The sequence below is a fragment of the Hoplias malabaricus genome, chromosome 10, assembly GCF_029633855.1.
Source record: "Hoplias malabaricus isolate fHopMal1 chromosome 10, fHopMal1.hap1, whole genome shotgun sequence".
Lineage (NCBI taxonomy): Eukaryota > Metazoa > Chordata > Actinopteri > Characiformes > Erythrinidae > Hoplias > Hoplias malabaricus.
The window spans coordinates 28,281,284-28,301,410 of record NC_089809.1 but is presented as its reverse complement, the minus strand read 5'-3'; the positions used below and the strand labels follow the sequence as shown (position 1 = coordinate 28,301,410).

General features: G+C 39.3%; 1 protein-coding gene across 1 annotated transcript; it reads left to right on the top strand.

Annotated features, from left to right (window-relative positions):
* The first annotated feature begins 1,100 nt into the window (after nt 1–1,100).
* si:ch211-1i11.3 (mitogen-activated protein kinase kinase kinase 5) lies at nt 1,101–18,725 on the top strand. The gene is made up of 28 exons (XM_066682702.1): nt 1,101–1,606; nt 1,731–1,870; nt 2,938–3,125; nt 3,319–3,487; nt 4,320–4,426; nt 4,615–4,785; nt 6,377–6,489; nt 6,808–6,967; nt 7,274–7,424; nt 7,711–7,815; nt 8,474–8,523; nt 10,322–10,417; nt 10,521–10,605; nt 10,913–11,046; nt 11,657–11,784; nt 12,067–12,203; nt 12,293–12,398; nt 13,618–13,775; nt 13,971–14,172; nt 14,506–14,668; nt 14,793–14,958; nt 15,334–15,516; nt 15,948–16,053; nt 16,147–16,381; nt 16,681–16,799; nt 17,490–17,578; nt 17,664–17,740; nt 18,249–18,725. Exons 1-28 carry the CDS (start codon nt 1,276–1,278, stop codon nt 18,352–18,354), a joined length of 3,975 nt encoding a protein of 1,324 aa, XP_066538799.1. The 5' UTR covers nt 1,101–1,275; the 3' UTR covers nt 18,355–18,725.
* The last annotated feature ends 1,402 nt before the right edge of the window (nt 18,726–20,127 follow it).

The window sequence follows — 20,127 nt, the reverse complement described above, 5'->3', positions numbered from 1 at the left end:
ATTTTTTTTTATATTTTAGGCTAGTTGTTTTGATCTCAGTGGGCTATAGCAATGTAAGTAAATATAGATTATTTATAACAATTCTTTGTACTGTAAGTACATTTAAAGTAATGTTACAGCAGACCCCAATATCTACTGTTCTAATTAAATATCAAAACACATAGTAATAGATGCTGCACTCTGAGAGATTTATCATTATAATGCAAACAAATATATTTTATAAAACATTAAAATACTGTATCTTCCCTGTCCATAAAAATCTTATTATACATTTTATTATATAACATTTTACAGAAATAAATTCTGTGTGTGTGTTTGATGTAAGTTATTTATTTTTATTAATTTAGGACATCTCATTTATTGGGTGGAACTGGAAAACAGAAGTGGCAAAAGTATGTAAAAGTAAACATTTTTCTCCAAAGCTTTACAGCCTCTAATCATCTCCCACCAGCCTCAGTATTGTCTGGGCATTCTTGGAATGAATAGATCTGTTTAGCCACTTGGTAGGTAAATAAAAAAAAATAATTGGGATTGTAGGCAGGGGCAATTTAACAGCGCACCTCAAACAAGTAGTTCTCTGAAGAAACAGGTGGAGATGTACTCAATACTTGTATCGGTAAACGCGTGAATGATCAGGAAACACTACTAAATCCACTGCAACTTCACAGGAAAAACAAGGTGTCATTTTCTGTGCCACCTCTGTGTGAGTAATGGTCTCAGTCTGGCCACCCCCATGAAAATTGTCTGGCTCCATCACTGATTGTAGGGACAGAAACCTAAGGGCTGGCTTTAAATTTAAATTCCATTACTTATAATATTGCTTTTATACATCCCTTTAATCTGTTATGTTTTACATGTTTCATGATATCTGCTTATTAAAAATAAAGCTCCTAATTACCGGTGCTGGTACTGGTAAATACATTATTACTCATTACTGCATGAAAGGGAAATGTTCTAATATTGGCGTCAGTCTTCGGAATGACGTTTAGTTTAATTGTGGGCGCGGTCATGACTCAGCCAATGGGATCTGGAGCCACGCCCACTGGTCTCACCTGGGAAATTCCTCAAGGAAAGTTTCGCCATAATGTTAGAGCGAAGCAGAAGAGAAGAGGATTCGGCTGACCCCAGTTAAACCGAAAAGAAGAGGGAGGAGGAGCTTCCCTTCACCACACTTTCCATAGAGGAAGTTTGCCCGCTCCACACTTCCCACACAGGATCTTATTTTTTGTACGTACTCCTCACAGGGGACGTCTGTCAGGCGCGACGCGGGAAACGATGTACACGACGGAGCGCAGGCGCATGAGCCTGCACGAGGTGAAACGGAGAGACTCGGTCCGAGTTTCTGCGGGAAGTTTGTGGCAGGACCCTCTGGCTATCGAGCTGAGCGCCCCGAGTAAGAGCTGCGTTTCCCCACGCAGCCGGAGCCGAGCTTTGTCGGTAGTGTATATCGCTGTCGAGGACGGCTCAGCGGCGCAAAGTGAGGATAACCTGTCACTACGTTGTCTGCGTGAAGCCTGCGCAAGCTGCCATGCGCATCTGCAGACGCTGCCTTTCGATTGTATAGCGCTGGGCACCTCAGACACTCTGGATACTTTCTACAACGCAGGCAAGTGCAGACGTGCTGCAGCCTCCGCAGGACCTTTGGCCCTGTTAAATGCTTCTCGGCTTCTGAAGAACGGGGCATTTAGATAGATGCAGTTAACCTATTGTTTACATTCTCTGTTTTACAGATGTTGCTGTTGTAGAGATGAGTGACTCCTTTCGCCAGCCATCCCTCTTCTATCACCTCGGTGTGAGAGAAAGCTTTAGTATGACAAATAACATTATACTCTACTGCAACAAGCAAGATAATGATCTTCAAGTACTTAAGGTATTTCTGGAGCATTCTGGGTGGGCTACTGTGCCTAAACCTGTGAAAGACTGTGTTTGGACTAAGCGTTGGTGTAGCCCAGTTCATAATAAATACAAAAAAGTGTTTAATGAATGCACAGACAGGCCCAGAAATGTACAAACTACTAAATGAACACAATTCAGGATGAAACATTACCCAAAGAAAACAAATTTTCTGGTTTCTCTTTCATTTGTCATTATAACACAACTGCTCTTTTTAGAATTTTGAAATGGACCAGTTGAATAGAGCGTGAAGATGTTCCAAAATGACTTTGTTTAAAACCTTTGCATCATTTTATACATAATTTTCAGTATATTTTAAGGATGGCAATACAATTTTAGGGCGGCACGGTGGTACAGCAGGTAGTGTTGCAGAGGTTGTGGGTTCGATTCCCGCTCCGGGTGACTGTCTGTGAGGAGTTGGCGTGTTCTCCCCGTGTCCGCGTGGGTTTCCTCCGGGTGCTCCAGTTTCCTCCCACAGTCCACAAACACACGTTGCAGGTGGATTGGCGACTCAAAAGTGTCCGTAGGTGTGAGTGAATGTGTGTGTGTGTGTGTGTGTGTTGCCCTGTGAAGGACTGGCGCCCCCTCCAGGGTGTATTCCCGCCTTGGGTACTAGCTGTGGTAGGCTCTGGACCCACCGCGACCCTGAATTGGATAAGTGGTTACAGAGAATGAAATAATGAATACAATTTTAGCTGGTTCATTCTGAATGTATGCTGTTAGTATTCTTTACACAAATATTGCCTCTTTATTTTAAATGTCACCCAGAACATAAGTTAATAGTTCTGTTGGAACAATTAGTGAAGAATGGGCCTCAAAAGACAATTGCACCTATGGGCCTCTGGGACCAATACATTCTGTGGGCAATAATTCTGTGGACAACTAATAATAATAATAATACATTTTAATATCATAGGCGCCTTTCTGTCACTCAAGGACATCTTACAAAGTAAACAATAAACATAAATAATACCAAAATACCGATGTGTATGGGCAGTTTCCATAATTAAAATAGTTTGTAAAAATTGACTGATGTCCCAACAGGAGCAGTGTGGAAGTTATTCTTTCATTCCATACGTGGTGTCACCTCAAGGGAAGGTGTTTGCTTGTGATGAAAAACTAATGCTGGGAATCAAGGACTTCCTGCAGCCTAACTTTTCAATTGAACCCCTTTTGACACCTTTAGTGGACTGCCTGGTCAAGCTGCTGGAGAATGTGCATATTTATGCAAGGTCTGTATGTTTTTTGTGTGCACACAGCCATTGTCTATTCAATTGTTGACTTGTGCTAAAAATCTATTTCTTGATCATCCAAAATTGTAATGTTTTTTTGTTTGTTGTTTGTTTGATTTTGAACAAAATAAATAGCGTAAAAAATGCCTAGCCAGCATTTCTGAATGCCCATGTTTGTACTCATTCTCTGTAGTGAGTATTTGCATGAGTCCATCAGGCGGGAGATCCGTATGGCGCGAGAGCGCTTCAGTGGTACAGCCCTGAGTCAGGAGCTGGGCCGAATTCAGAAGAGACTGGACACCTTGGAGCTACTCAGCCCAGATATTGTCATGAGCCTCCTACTGTCTTATCGTGACATCCAGGTGAGGATTTAATCTATGACTAAGTCTAACAATATATTTATACTCAAAAACAAAGGAATTTTACATAAAGGTATTTTTCTTGGCTCAGATCCTCAAAACCTCACAATTTCTTGCAAACTGCTATACCTAGAGAGCAGATTGTAGTTTCTTGCAATCTAGATGTTAAGAGCATGGCAGATGACAGTGAAACCATAACCCTAGTTCAGCTCTCATTGATTGACAGTCTTTCAGGCTTGATGTGTATACCAGACAATCGGCATCCATCCCACACTACAGGACACTGGGTTGTAAGCGATTAGTAAAAAAACATGTTTCATATTTACGATTCACAGTCAGTTTATGATCACCCTGGAATTGGGAGACCTTTTGCAATTGTTGGGAGGGGCAAATCAGCCTCAAAATTAGTCCAATTTTCCTGTAGCGTGGGCTGGGCATAAGCTTTAAATGAGCACTCAGTACACTGCCATGAAATGTGTAGCCAGTACAATACATTGCTAGTTCTGGTGGCTTATTTCACAATAATTACTCTATTTAGATTCTTGCTATGCTAGCGTGTCTTATGAAAAGACATAATGAAGGTGTATTGTGAACATATGCTCATTGAGGATTAGAACTTGCTTGGGAATTTGCTGTCTATTGTTCAGACAACTGTTGGTCTAACTGGATTTGCTGCTAGGATTCAGAAAAACTGCATCATTGATTGATGCTGGAATATAATTTAATTATATTCTGTTATGTTGATGTCAAAGTGGCAAATTAATCTGTCACTAGATACTTTGGTTGTGAAATTTGTTAATAATTAAGTGTAATTTTTTCAATTGCTTTCCCACAGGATTACGAGTCCATAATCAATCTGGTAGAAACCATGAATAACCTGCCCATGTGCATGGTGGCAACACAACCAAACATCAAATTTCAATACATATTTGCCCTGAACAGGTAAACTTTCCTACTGATTAATTAAATAAAATAAAAGTTGTATTCATGGCTAGTATTATGTTAAGGCTATTAAATCTCACTCATATTTTTACTGTTTTGAAATATAATATTTAATGTTTGTTCTTTAATGTGGTTGTGGTAAACAACACGTGATCCTACATTCTGTCCACTGTGACTAATCTTTTCAGGAGGAACAATCCCAGTGACCGTGAGAAAGCCTTATCAATTATTTTGCCATTAGTCAAGTCCGGAGAACAGGTGGCATCAGACGTGTACTGCCTCTGTGGACGCATTTACAAGGACATGTTCTTGAGTTCCGGCTTTAAAGACACAAGCAGCCGTGACCAGGCCTGCTACTGGTGAGGCATGAAACACACATTCTCTCTCACCCTCTCATCTCTATTCCATATCACAACTATTGAAATTGTTAATAAGTACCTTCCTTAATGATGTATTTAAAGGACACAATCATGATCAAGCAGGGGTTAAAAAACAGGAAAAATTTAAATAGTCTGATGCTGATGGTGGGGAACCCTTTGCAGCCCACAGCACTACTTGTTTTAAAAGTAATGCAATGTAAATTAATAATAATAATAATAATTTAAGTCTAAGCATGTCCTGAACTGGATAAGCGGTTACAGATAATGGATGGATGGAAGTCTAAGCATGTGTCAGTCATTAAGATCTTTTGTAGGCCACAGGCATGTCAGGGCAGCAAATCTGTGTTTAAGGGGAAAAGTCTACACACACACACACACACATACACACACACAAACTATTTGATCAGGATGTATCGTTTCAAGACGCTCCTTTATTTGCACTAGTTTTAAACTCAAATTTACCAGAGCATCACAAAACATTAGGGGTGGCCTATTTCATTGTATCTTTTATATACAATGTGCCAGCCCCCCCCCCCCCCCCCCCCCCCCATTCACTTTAGATTTGTGCATGGCCATGCCGGAAGTTCATTCATTCATTCATTATCTGTAACCGCTTATCCAGTTCAGGGTCGCGGTGGGTCCAGATCCTACCTGGAATCATTGGGCACAAGGCAGGACTACACCCTGGAGGGGGCGCCAGTCCTTCACAGGGCAACACACACACACACACACACACACACACATTTACTCACACACTCAGACACTTTTGAGTCACCAATCCACCTACCAACGTGTGTTTTTGGACTGTGGGAGGAAACCGGAGCACCCAGAGGAAACCCACGCGGACACGAGGAGAACACACCAACTCCTCACAGACAGTCACCTGTCACACAACCTCCAGGCCCCTGGAGCTGTGTGACTGCGACACTACCTGCTGCGCCACCGTGCCGCCCCATGCCGGAAGTTGCTTCTGTAAAATAAAGACCCATTTAAAGATGGCTGCTGTGAACCTTTTACTGGCTTTTTCTGTCCCCTTGTTTAACCAGATCAAGCTTCGGATCAAGCGTTCAAAATGTTTTTTATTTTTATAAACAGAAATGATCTGCGTGATCTCTAGCTTGCTGAATTGTTTAAGTGAGAGATTTAAATGTTATAAATATTTCTAAAAAAAAAAAAAAACAGTTTAATACAGTGAGACAAAATATCATCTCGCGCCCCCTCCAGGGTGTATTCCCGCCTTGCGCCCAAAATTCCAGGTAGGCTCTGGACCCACAGCGACCCTGAACTGGATAAACGGTTACAGATAATGAATGAATGAATGAATGACCCCTCCCAATTTTTTTGCCACCTACCGAAGATTTGTACACACCAACTGCTGCCAAAAGCTTCTACTGGAATCTACTTCATGTGCCCACATTATTAATCTCATCTTTCATTTTCGCTTATTTTCTTAAGAGGGTTTTGGAAATAAAGTTTCTTTTGAAGTTGTCTATAAACTGGAATAATCAGTAGAGCCATGCCTTCATTTTGATCTTATTCTTCATCTTTGTATCAATGCGTTTCTTCCAAGGTACGGAAAAGCATTTGAGATGGAGCCTGCTCTGCACTCTGGCATCAATAACGTGGTCCTCCTCATGGCCGCTGGCCATGAATTTGACACCTCTATTGAGCTGCGCAAGATTGGTATGTTTGTGTTTTTCATACTTTATATAGATATTCTCTGCCCTATATGTATATTTAGGCAAACAAAAAGTGGTCCTGGATGAATAATGCTCCTCTTTGGGCACTACGGATCATATTTTCAGCTAAATACACTCATTGCATGCAACTTGAATACTGGCAGAATTTTTTGTTAATTCAGGGACAGTACAGTGAATGAATAGTGCCTATAGGGAACAGAGTGATCTTAAGTGAAATTCAAGCTGTACCTAACCTGGTTTGTCAATTTTCATTATTAGGAAGTGACACATGTTTTTGTTTTTGTTTTGGCCTCTGGGCCAGGTGTTACACTTAGTAGCTTGCTTGGCAGGAAAGGCAGCCTGGAGAAAATGCAGGACTACTGGGATGTAGGCTTCTACCTTGGGGCTGGGATTCTGGCCAATGAGCAGAAGAAAGTGATAGAGGCATCTGAAAAACTTTACAGACTTGATGCCCCAATGTGGTGAGATTTTTAAATTCTGCTAAAGTTAATATTAATGCAGGCATCTGATATATAAAATTATCTATTTAGATGTTTACATCAAAGTTTCAGAAACATGCATAAGCATGTGTTAAGTGCCTAAAATGTTGTTCAAACCCCTTTGCTTCCATTTTCCATTTAGGAGTGGCAGGTTATTGCAATTGCTGAGCTGCACAATGATATTGCACTAGTGGATTTTCCCCCAAAAATTCCTTTAAAGACATTTTTTGACAAGCAATGGCTTTCTTTTACTTTGCCTTAATTTGTTCATTGTGGACTGTATTTTAGGTATCTAGGGTCAGTCATGGAAACATATATTCTTTATAAGCAGTTTGCCAAACCTCCAGAGAATAAACACCCCAAACAAGACATAGTGGACTTCTGGATGGAGTTAATGCTGCAGGCATGCAAACCTACAGTTTGCACAGCCCACTGCCCTGTAAGTGTCTCACCTATTTGTTCTTTTTGGAAGTGGTTGAGAGACTAGATATCTTCAAATCCAGACTCTGAATTCAGGTTGCAGGCCTGGATTTTTTAAATTGGCCAGGTAGTATAACACTATAGCTGTAATTGCTAATTTATTTGACTGGCCAGGTATAGTGTCATACTGACTGGACATTTTAAAATCCCGGCCTGGAACCTGGATTCAAGGTCCAGATTTGAAGATATCCAACTGGAAGTTTGGGAATAGTATTTAACAGTTTCTGTTACTAATGTTATTGCAGGTTCTAATTTTGGAGCCCACTAAAGTGTTCCAGCCCAGTGTAGTGAGTGTAAATGAGGATGACGAGAACTGCACCGTGCATCTGAGATACATTACTCCACTAAAGGTACTCACCAGTGTTTTGCCCTGCTCCTGCTGGCACCAGACTAAGTGGGCCAGTGTCCATGAGCTGTGGTTTCTATCTGAATAGCACTGACATGGCTGCAGGGCCATGTTCTTGTGAAGTGCTGAATTATTAATGTAATGCTTATCTAATAAATGAATGAGAGAGAAGTTTGCTAGGGTCAGTGTGTACTGCTTATCTGTTGATAGCAGTTACCCAAGCTTGGGTCTGGTTACACTGCACTGTAATTTGACGCAGCAGTGTGACATTCACACATGAGAAGCTGTACTAGCTGTGGCTGATGAGATTGTTCGTTTTCTTGGGATTTGCATGGGGTCTTACTAAGCTAGGCCAAGATTTGAGTGCTTAAAATAAGTGCCCATTATTGTAACAATATAATACTAATATACTACCATAACCTCTTTGTTATATATGAATTGATACATGACATTATTTGTTTTTTAGTAATTTGTTACTGACAAGGCTTATAAATATATAATGTAAAAATGTGTATATATATCTTCCTTATTTCCCTGTCTCGTCATTTGTTTAGAAATTAACACTTTACCATTATTAAATGTAATGCTGCAGTTGTGTAATTTGTGTGTATTTATATATTTTTATATTTGTGTATTATTATATTTTCTGTTGCTTCACATAGAAAGGCCTCCATGAGTGGACTTTCCCTGCATCAGCTATTCGTGGAGTAAGGTATGTTATGGCTCAAACTCTCCACATCCTGTAAATTTTATTTCTGTCACAATAAGTCAAGAGAATTTTTCTCTGATTCATTGAAAGCTTCCTCCTTTGGGGTGTGGTCTGGCTTGGCTTGACTTCAGCTTTTTGGTTGCAGATTGGAGTCACTTTGTACTTTAGCCTTGTTTTTGTCCTCATGGACAGGCTTCAGAGCAGTGGGTGGTTTGCTTTGCCAGCATATGTTTGCAGCATAAAACACCTGCTGGATTTGGCAGTCTGTTGTCACATCAGATCTGACCAGCACTTCAGCAGAAAAGGGCAGAGTAACAGCTCTCAATTTGTATTATGTTATTCATACCCTGCGCTATATTTCTTAGGAAATTATTAAATTTTGCTTGTTTGAGCACAACCCACTGCTTCATAGAAAGATATGATATATTACAAATGAGATGCTAAGTCATAATTATGAGATGCTAAGTTGTAGTAGTGAGTAAGGTGTAATTATGAGAATTATAATCATACACAAGTTAAGATGTAAAAATATCCTATTCCAATCCATTAGAGATTCACATAGCGCCCACACCACACTCTTCTTACCGGCAGCCACACAATTTGTATTGTTCCAATCCTACAGCTACACCTTAAGGTTGCTGTGGCAGTTTATGATCTGATCAGCAACCAGCTACCCTTAACCTCTACGGTTACTCATTGAACCCATCACGAGTACCCAAACCACCCACTGCATCACTAACTCTTCACAGGGGTCATCAGGTAGGCACCTTCCTCATTAGTGTTTTGCTGAATTAAACCCACAACACCTCCAGAAGGCTCAACAGTGAAGCCTGGAGTCCCAGTCCCACCTCCCCTCCAAGCTAATTTTACAGTCCTGACTTACCCTTAAGCATCAACAACTGTAAATCCACACTGGCCTGCCTGGTGACTAGGGCTGTACCTAGCCCCACTGGCACGTTAATGCATGCTCAGTGCCACCAGTTCCATGAGATCTTTATGTGGTACATCACCAACCACCACAACAACACCTCTACAGTGCATTTCCCCAACTTTTTCAGCTGTTTCTGATAACTCCTTCACCGCTGCCCTTAGTTTCTGGCCCCTGATGCCGAACTTCACGAGCAGGTATGTGGCAGACTTGGTTAAAATTCCCCTAACACCTATCTCCACTGGTCTTACATGTGCCTGCCACCTGCGTTCCCTCACCTCAGCTGCCAAGTCAGCGTATTTCAGCTTCTTCCTTTTGAATGGTTCATCTACCTCATCCTCAAATGGAACTGTTAACTCTATACAACCCCTATACATAATCTACAACTAGGGTGTTCACCTACCCACTGTCCAAGATTTTGTGAAGTTGGAAGGACATCATAAGTTGCCCCAAGCAAAAACTTAATACGACTTGCCTCCATCACCCACAATTCTTGCCAAGTGATCTTCTGCTTTTTTAGATTCTCCCACATGCCTTTTTTTTTTTTTTGCCTGTGACGCTGCTGTTTTGAACTGTGCCTCCTCTTCCTGATCACAAATCAATCTAGTCATCATTTGCCTTCTCTCTGGTGATGTGATAAGTCATAATTTGACTTAATATTTTAATTATGATTCAGAATTTCATTATGAGATGCTTAGACAAAGTTAAAAGAAGCTGTCTCTTTATTATGACATATTTTATGATTTAATGTGTTTGAAGAAATTGGCTTCCGTAATGGCGAGTGGCTTGGCTGCAATTTAGAAATTTTCCTTGTAGAATTATTATTATTATTATTATATTTTTATTTTAATGTCTAACTCTTAAATCTTTCAGTATATCTAAATTTGATGAGCGGAGCTGCTTTCTGTACGTCCTGTACAACTCTGATGACTTCCAGCTCTGCTTTCCTAGTGATATGCACTGCAAAGGGTGAGTGCCACACACATAGCCTTCTTAGTAATATTAATATAAAAATATTTTGAGACGTATTTGTTTAGGGACATAGTTTATGAGAAAATACTATTTCCCTTAGATTCTGTGAGCTGGTGAACTCTATGATAGGTCAGAGTGAAGGTTTATTGGATGATCCCAGCCATGCCAGTGGAGGAGTATTAGAGGTGAGTGCTTGCTTCATATTCCTTGTTTCTATATTATAGCTGACATAAAAAATTAAAAAATTAAAAAATAATTTAATCTGGGCCACTTGGTGGAGCAATTTATTCTCATTAACTAGAATTCTTAAAAGCATCAAACTCAGGATAGTGTGTGTGTGTGTGTGTATGTGTGTGTGTGTGTGTATGTGTGTGTGTGTAGTCTTCACTCAGTACTTCTAGTTCCTTTATATTGTTTATATCATTTATCAAAAAAATATAATTATAAAAAATTACTTTAATGTAAACAGACTGAATTTCTCTATCTTCTTAGTACATATATGAGAAAGGGGAGAATGGAGAGAAAGTGGTGCTTGGGAAAGGAACCTATGGAGTGGTGTATGCTGGACGTGACTTGAGCAATCAAGTACGCATTGCTATCAAGGAGATCCCGGAGAAAGACAGCACGTATGGCCATGTTTATCTATTGCTTTGATTCACTCACCTTTCCTATTCATGCTTTCTGGCTCTAGTTAGTCCTGGCACACCCAAGCTTACCCCTCCAACCCCACAACTGGTACTGTAGATTAATTGTCTCCTGGATTAACACAGTTGTTTTCCACCTTCACCCACAAGTCACACTGAAAAATTCTTCAGGACTAGAGAGATGTGGACTGTGTGAGTGAAGGGGGTTTTTGTTTTCTTTCATATAAAATAAGGTAAAAAATAAATATGTGCAGTTCTGTCAAAGCTGCTACACTTTACTTGGGAAGACTTAGTTTAGATTCACACAAGTTAGTGCTTTCCAATCCTGTTTACTCTGTTGAGCTGGAACAGTTTGTAACCTTTATAAACATATTCAGAATCCTCAAGGGCATTATAGCATTCACCCTCAGGAGAGACTAATGGCTGTTTAAGCTTTTCCCCTCTGTTTATCAGCCAGAGACTGTTATTTTTGTCAAAAATAACATCTTGTGTGGAACCTTGTAGAACTAAAAGCATGAAAAATCATTAACTTCACTTGAACAGCTTTAAAGTACAAAGTTTTTTGTCTCACACATTTGTCTGTGAATGGCAGGTACTCCCAGCCACTTCATGAGGAGATAGCCCTACACAAAAGGCTGAAGCACCGCAACATTGTTCAGTACCTGGGCTCGGTCAGCGAGGGTGGCTTTATCAAGATTTTCATGGAGGAGGTGCCTGGAGGTACACTGATCCATCTCTGTCTCTGACTCCAGCTTATTCAAGTGTAAATGCTGTACCACTGGGAACCTGCTTATTTAACATGATGTGGAAAACCTGTTTTTTGTGATGTAGACTCTCTGTTGCCTGTAAATGTGAATGTTTTGTGGATAAGATTTGCTTTTGAATGCCCTTTACAAACCAGACAAAACTAATTAAGGATTGTCCATTATGATTATACAATATTTATGCTCTAATGCCGCAAAAAAAAGATTATGGGGATATTTTCTGACGTTCTCTCTCCAGGAAGCCTGTCCTCCCTCTTAAGGTCAAAATGGGGTCCTCTTAAAGGCAATGAGCCCACTATTGTCTTCTATACCAAGCAGATCCTGGAAGGGCTGAAATACCTCCATGATAATCAGATTGTTCACAGAGATATCAAGGTATAGTTCTGTTTGGCTTATCTTGCCATAATGTATCTACATTAAATTGTGTTCCTTTTTTCTTATGATTGCTTTACTTATTCCACCAGGGTGACAATGTCCTGATTAACACTTACAGTGGTGTACTCAAGATATCTGACTTTGGAACATCTAAAAGACTAGCTGGAATCAACCCATGTACAGAGACTTTTACAGGTGAACTTTATCCATAAGTGTTTTTTATTAGCACTTAGGCTCTCTTCCTGGGGGCATTAAATCAGCTACTCTTTCTCTTGGACCAACTGAGCCCCATATTTGCACTCCTACACTTAAGTTGACATTGATTTGTTCTGTCTGAACAGGAATCAATAAATCGTTATCTTTATCTCTCTCTCTCTCTCTCTCTCTCTCTCTCTCTCTCTCTTTATCTTTTTGTCTCTCCCTCTTCTATGTTGGATGTACACTATGGTTTAAAGAACCATGGAAAAACTACGTATTAAAGGAGGCATGTATACTCCTTAGAGAAGTTAGCACAGTTCCATGGGGTCTTTTTTGAAACATCTTCAAGCTTTGGTCAAAATACCACAAGCATCAGTATTCTTCCCACTCTGTCTAAATAGTCCTGTTGAGAACGACCGGTTTAAGAGGTTCCTTTAAATATTAATGAGACACACAGCTCACCCCAGAGTGAACAGCAGCCACAAGAAGGGGGCATTGAAATTCTTGTTTTAGTTTGGTTCTCTTCTCTGTTCATGTTCATGTTTCACAAGAGTTAAACACAGCTTTTTATGGCTTGTATTCATGGTGGCCTGGTGCTGTGATTTGACCCATGAGTGGTACAATTGTAAAGATTCCCCTACATTATACATAATAAGGGTAGCAAAATCAGAATGATTTGTTTCAGTTGATGCTTTCTGAGTTGATTTGATAACTTGGGTGCTTGTGGTAGATGGGAACATATCATGGCAAGGGTATCAGGTCCAGAATTACACCTGTGGTTTACTTACAAGAAATGACTAATATCATTTTAAATGTACTCGTTTGTTTGTATTTATTCTAATATAAATTTGAAAATGTATTAAAAATATAAAATTTGGAAAAGAATTGCAAAAAAAACCAATAATGTATATTTGGCTGTTACTGTAGTTACATTTATGGAACACATTAAATAGACAGTAGTTTAAGAAAACAGTAGTTTAGAAATAGACCACACCAATTGAGACATTGATATATGTTGTTGTGTGTGAAGATGGGGTATTGATATATGTGAGTAGACACTGATATTAAATGCAGTAACTTGCGTTCTGCACTGATCTACAGATAGTCTGTGCTCTAACTTTTGTGTAAAGGGAGATATTCATATACAATTATACTTCTTAAAGCTCTAGATATAATAAATATGTGTGTGTCTTTGTTTTATGCTGATTGTGTATAGGTACTCTACAATACATGGCTCCAGAAATTATAGACCAGGGACCTCGTGGTTATGGAAAGCCAGCTGATATCTGGTCCCTCGGTTGCACCATTATAGAGATGGCCACTGGGAAACCCCCCTTCCATGAGCTGGGCAGCCCACAAGCTGCGATGTTTAAGGTCTTGTTCTCTAATAGGAAATAAGGGCTTGATGGTTTTACCATTTTAGAAATTAAACTTGATGAACCTACATGAAAAGCCTTGATTGTTAAATCACTTTGTGTACAGTACAGTTGTAGTTTCAAATATTTTAGACACTTTGTGTTGTGGTGACATACTGATGAGGATTAATAAACCAGCTTATATGCCTTGCAGGTGGGTATGTTTAAGATCCACCCCAGTGTACCGGAGTCAATGTCAGAGGAGGCCAAAACCTTTATCATGTGCTGCTTTGAACCAAACCCAGACAAGAGGGCCACTGCATCAGAGCTGCTGAAGAATCAATTTCTTAGAGTATGCCCCAAGAAGAGAGTTAAACCACAGCCAGACTCTGCTGAGACAGAGGCCAGCAGTCCGGGTGAGTCAGGAGATATTATAACCATTAAAGGGGACATAGTGTATGGCACTTTTTCAAATGAACATCTCCCTGAGGTCTTATTGAATATTTGTGACATGCCTTCGTTAAAATATCACATGGATCAACACAGCAATGTTCTTCTCCTGTGCTATGCAGAACCACTTGTTTTAGCGCCTGTTACTTGTAAATAGTTTTCACCATGTTTAGTCAGTATTCTTATTTTTCAGATTGTGTATGTTTAGCTCCATTTGTGTGTGTGTGTGTGTGTGTTCTTGTTCATTCTTGTTGGATCACAACTGTGTAATTTTAAAAATTTCCATTATTTTTCATTAGGGGAGTACCAGAGGAGCTTATCTGTGCCTTTAGTTGTACGAGCAGATGAATTAGATGCTGATAAAATTGACCTGTCCAGCTCCCTTGACCTAAGGAGAACGATTCCCCATGTCAGAGTAAATGACATGTCAGAGAGCCCTCCCAGTACCAACAGCTTCCTGACGTGAGTTAAAACACAATAACTTATGTTTATTTTTCCCCATATTAAGTCTAATTGCAACATACACAAGCAGTCATTATTGGGCATTGAAGTGCTGGGTTTCTGTGCATGTATATGGATGTTCCAGGGTGCCAGATGAGGCTCTGGGGGACTTAACAAGTCCTGCAGTGTCAGGAGAGAACATGGGCCTGTTTCTGCTCAGGAAGGACAGTGAGAGGAGGAACACTCTACACAAAGTGCTCACTGACTACATAAGCCACGTAGTGGGCAACATACAGGAATCACTGCCACAGGTATACATATATACACTATAATCTAGGGCAGTCTTCAGGCTCATCATAATTTAAATTTCATTCAAATTGGCAAGGAGTGATAAAGCTTTATTTTTGTTTTGTTTTCTGCATCATATTATGATTGGTTTAAACCTGTATATTTAGGTATTCTTTATCATTTCTCTGTGTATATGTGGGTTAAAGATTGGGATAAACAGGAGCTCCTGTAAAATTCTGAATATGATTTTTGATTATGATCTGATGCAGATGTTATAAAACAAAGAATTGTGATTAATTTAATAATTAATAGTTAGGTGGTTTGTATGTGTTGTACAGTTGTATATGCATTGCCCTGAAATACTGTTTTAAATGGTTACAAACCGAATCTTCCTGCAGACTGATGAGCCTTCCATCACCTCAGAGCAAATAAAGCAATTGATTGGCTGCCTGCGAGAGAACATTCGATCCCCGGATAGGAAGCAGCTCACCAACAGACTCTTAAAGCTTCGCGCCAGCTTACACGAAGACGCAGTGCCCCTCTGCAGCCTGCAGGCGGCACTATTTAGCTTCCAAGATGCTGTATGTAGTGCGCTTGGTATACTGGTCATTTCAAGCTGATTAAACCAGAGTATAAATAGGAAATTATATTTCCACCAATTTTGAATCTCTGTCGATCTCTCCTTATTTATTTTTTTTGTGCAAATATTCCTCACCTAATTGTCATTTGCTAGTATGCATTTCTAGACTTATGCATTTAGTTTTGCAAACATTCATTAATGAATTGTCTGTATCCACTTTTCCAGTTCTGGGGCCTACCCAGAATCACTGGGCACAAGGCGGTTACACACCCAGGACAGGGCACGATTTGTAAACAATACATCTGCTTAATTAGTTAAACACGTTACATTTTAGTAAAAGCCTAGTACAGGTGGCCAAGTGAATTCAATTCTATTTTTTGTTTATTTGCACATTTGCTAACTTAATGAGCACCTTTGTTATGTTGTCTGTAGGTGAAGAAGGTGCTTCGACAGAGGCAGGTCAAGCCTCACTGGATGTTTGCTCTTGATAACCTCCTCAGACAAGCTGTGCAAGATGCTATTACTGTGCTTATGCCAGGTATATTCCAGCCCTAGTCTGCTGATCAGTGACTTGTTAGTCATCCACTAGACACACCCCATCATGCTGATATGCCTTTGTTGTGTTCCACAGAGCTAAAATTGCAGCTGCAGTCATCTTTTGAGATGGAAGAGGGATCTACTGAATCAGATGATGTCAAAAAGAGCAGCCAAGAACAAGCAAATTCACAAATTGAAGACAAGAGCATATTGCAGGATCCAGAGCAGTGTGCAGTGGAGGCCACCAGTCCCAAGTTATTAAATGGCCTACCCAACAGCTGCAGCCCTCTTGCCCAGGAATTTACTCAGTTGTGTCAAGAGACTAAGAGGTACTCAGTTCTGTGCTTTTTAATACAAAAAAGAGGATTTAGATGAAATAAAGTAATGCTTAGTTTTTTATTCAGTTATTAAACTAATGTCTGTGGTAATCGACCATATGCTAAAGTTGTTGTAGGTTATGTTGAAAAATGCTCTAGAATTCCTTCAAGATAACTGAAGTTATGAATCATCTGAACACTCTGAATTGCAGTCCTAATAAAAGGCCAGAAAGGGTCAGTGACTGAATGAAAGGAAATATTTTTCAAAGCCTCAAGGCTGATGAAATCCATACTTTGATGTGTGTTTACAGGTTACTGGCTAGGCTAAGTGAGAAGGAGAAAGAGTACCAGGAGCTTCTGAAGCACTCATTGCAGACTAGACAAGAAGTGATAGATGCCCACAAGATCAAGACTGCATTCGAGAGCTGTGGTAAGTGAAGTTCCTCTCTCAAGATTGTCTGATTTTCTTCGGTACTTACAGTCTACGTTTAAATTTAATGATCATGTTTTGATTTGGGGCCTCTAAGTTGGTTAAATTATTATGTTAGTATCCCAGTCATCTCAATGTCAGATTATGCTTTAAATGGCAATCATTTTCTATATGTTAAGGCCCAGGTCTGTTTTTAATATAACCATGTAGATCAAAAAGATCTGGCTTTAATTAAAATTGCTATATAAAATTGTACTTTGGCAAATTTAAGATTTCAATATAAAATCAATTAATGTCAGCCTAAAAGCTACCTGAAAGGTGTGATTTGGGTGTGTTGCTTACACCCTCACTGAGATCACCCTCACTTGCTGATGCATGTCAACATCACTTACATAGACAGCTGTGGGATTTCACCATAATCATCAGTCAGTCACACCTAGCACGGATCCAGGCCAAACCACAAATGTATTTTTAATAGTTAGTTTTCGATGAAGGCAAGACCACCTTAAACATCATCCTTTCCTCATTGTGGAGGTATATTGTCTCTCTTTGCATATTTTCTTATTACAGTCTCTATAGTTTGTCTGTATATTTCTGTCCACTTAAATCACCTATCAGAGGGTTAGTGGAAGACCACACCTCTTTGTTCAGACAGCATTATCTTGTTTTGACATGTCATTATATCCACAGGTAATAAAGCAATGTCTCAGAATGCACAGACACTGGCCATGGTGCGCTGGCTGAGGGCAATACCAGTGGATGATCATACTATAGGCACAGTGAGTGCAGCTGTCTATAATTTTACATAGTTTTGCAGAAAATATCATTTAATTTAAGGAGGTGAATTAATGTTTTATTTTGCAGCTCCTGGCTCATCGGTTTACTTTGGATAGCCTGCTCCATATGGCATGCAAAGATGACTTGAGATACTGCAAAATCAAGTAAGCATGTGCTTATAGTAATCATAAATCAGATCAACAAATAAATGCTCCCATGTATAAAACCAAAACCTAATTGTCACGTTCTAAACTGTGGTAAAATACACACACATACAAAAAATTGAATCACTGAGTTGTTAAAGAAAATGAAATGATGCATTGTACAGAAACATACCTGTAGATTACCTGAGGGAAACCAGGTGGTATAGGAACCATGTCTACAAAATGTTATTTAGTTATATGGCTTGGCAACCACATCCTACTTTTTATGAACTACACTGCTTGGCAAAATAGTATTTTTTGTTAATATTTTTATTAACATATTATGTATATGTTATTAAAATATTATGCTTAATATGAATGTATTATATTATGTATTTGGTTGCTACTTAATAAAAACAATTACCCACTCAGGGTGTATCCACAGTTAATGGATAAACCCCAACTTGTTATTTTACCTATGTTAATAGAGATATTGAACCAACATCTACTTTTAATCATATTTTCACAGAGGTGGAATGCTCTGTCGTATATGGAGAGCCATCTGCACACAGCGGAAATCTCAACTGTCTCAACTGTCTTCACTGTCTGAGGAATGTGAGGAAACCATACTCTAAAATAGCACGTGTAGGATCGTATGAGCTCAGTGAGCTTAGAAAAATTGTGCCTTTTAAATATTTTTTTAAATGGCATATTTATTAATTAATTTATTTTTGTTTCATATGGGATGGAAGGTAATAAGATAAACTTGTTATTTTTCAAAGGTTATGCTCAGTGTTTGTACAATTTTTGACTAATATTTGAAGCTATGCATTCCTAACACAAATTAAGTTGAAATATTTAATTTCAGTGGTAATTTCAAAAGTGCATCTGTTCTCATAAATGAACATGTACTCTATAAAGTATTTTTATTATGCTTCCATTAAAAAGAGCAGTTTCTAGTTCTGCAACATGTTGTAATATAAGTGTACATACAAGATAATGATCATTAAAACATGTTACCAGCATGGTTACCCCAGTGTCTTTTTACTGTATTGTTGTTGTTTGCATATTTATCTATCTGTCTGTCGATCTAACACTTAAAATATTGTAGACATGTAAAATATTTACATTACCTTTTAAAGCAAAAATTGGAACAAACACAAAACAAATTTATATGTTATAAATGCACACATGAGGCAAAACAGTTGAGATCTTCAATAGATTCTCAGACACTTTATAAAGTTATGACCTTTTATAAAAATATGGAACTTTCTGAATTTTGCTGTTGTTATTCAGGACAAATACACCCAGCATCTCAAAATGTCCCGTAGATTCCAAAAGTAGTAAAGAAGAATATAGTGTGTGTGTGCCAGGAGTTTTATCATGTTGTTGAGACAATGCCCTGTTCTCACACACACACATTATGATAACTTTTTGTGGAAACCACAAGATGGTTCCCTCAATGCAAATCATTTAGTTCTAAGGCGAGGACATGGTTTAGGGTATGTGTTGGGGTAGTAGTATTTATGGTAAGGTACGGATAAATATCTGTGAATGGGCTCCACAATGCTTGAAAACATACAAGTGTGTGTGTGTGTTTTACATAGCTCACATGTCTGTGTGGAAGAAGTGATGCTGTTCTGAACATTCCAGCCATGCTTCCTCATGTTTTTATGCTGTTGACATCACCTTAGTAACAGCTGTTTGTCTCTATTCTCCCAGACTACTGCTGTCTAGTCTGCTCCCAGACTTGTTTCTCTCTTTGGGTTTCAAACTGTATAAAGACAGTTTCCGTTACTGGCATAAGGCTCAGTCACTATTACCTCATTTACTGAACAGGACATGATGTAATTGTGAGAGTAGGCATGTCCATTCTTGTCATTTAAGTGCAGAAATATCAAAATAATATCTGACAACTCCTCCAGCTTCCGGAGATAGCATTTATATAGAATAACTAACTGCTCTTTGTGATCGTATACCAGTTGATTTTATTTATTTATTTATTTTTTCTTCAGTTCACCAGCTGAGGGCGCAAGGACACATAACTGATAGGACACATCTGATCTGTCTGCTCAGTAGCGGTGTATGTTAAAAGCAGTGTAGTTTTCACCTCTTATTTTGTTCTCATTTAGAGTGGGTGTACCATCTATGTATGTTCACACTCTGTGTGTATTGAGGCTCGTTACAATGCAGCTACCTCTTTAAGGGAAACTGCCCTCCCCAGTCTCATTTCGGTGGGCTGTGGAATGCAGTCTCTGGAGCTGGTTGGCCTGCATTCTTGCTGTTCCCTCTCTGAGTCTGACATCCACCAGCAGCGTCATCACTCAGCTGACAGCATGTGGGAAGGTGTGTTACAAAACTTAGGAAGGGGAGGGGAGATAGGATAGTATAGGTCTGTCATGCTACAA

Bases quoted from the DNA above. Each gene is read 5' to 3' on its own strand.
- si:ch211-1i11.3 (XM_066682702.1), top strand. From the start codon at position 1,276: ATGTACACGACGGAGCGCAGGCGCATGAGCCTGCACGAGGTGAAACGG. The intron at 3,488-4,319 runs GTGAGGATTTAA...GCTTTCCCACAG, and splicing joins TGTCTTATCGTGACATCCAG to GATTACGAGTCCATAATCAA. The intron at 14,959-15,333 runs GTATACATATAT...ATCTTCCTGCAG, and splicing joins TACAGGAATCACTGCCACAG to ACTGATGAGCCTTCCATCAC.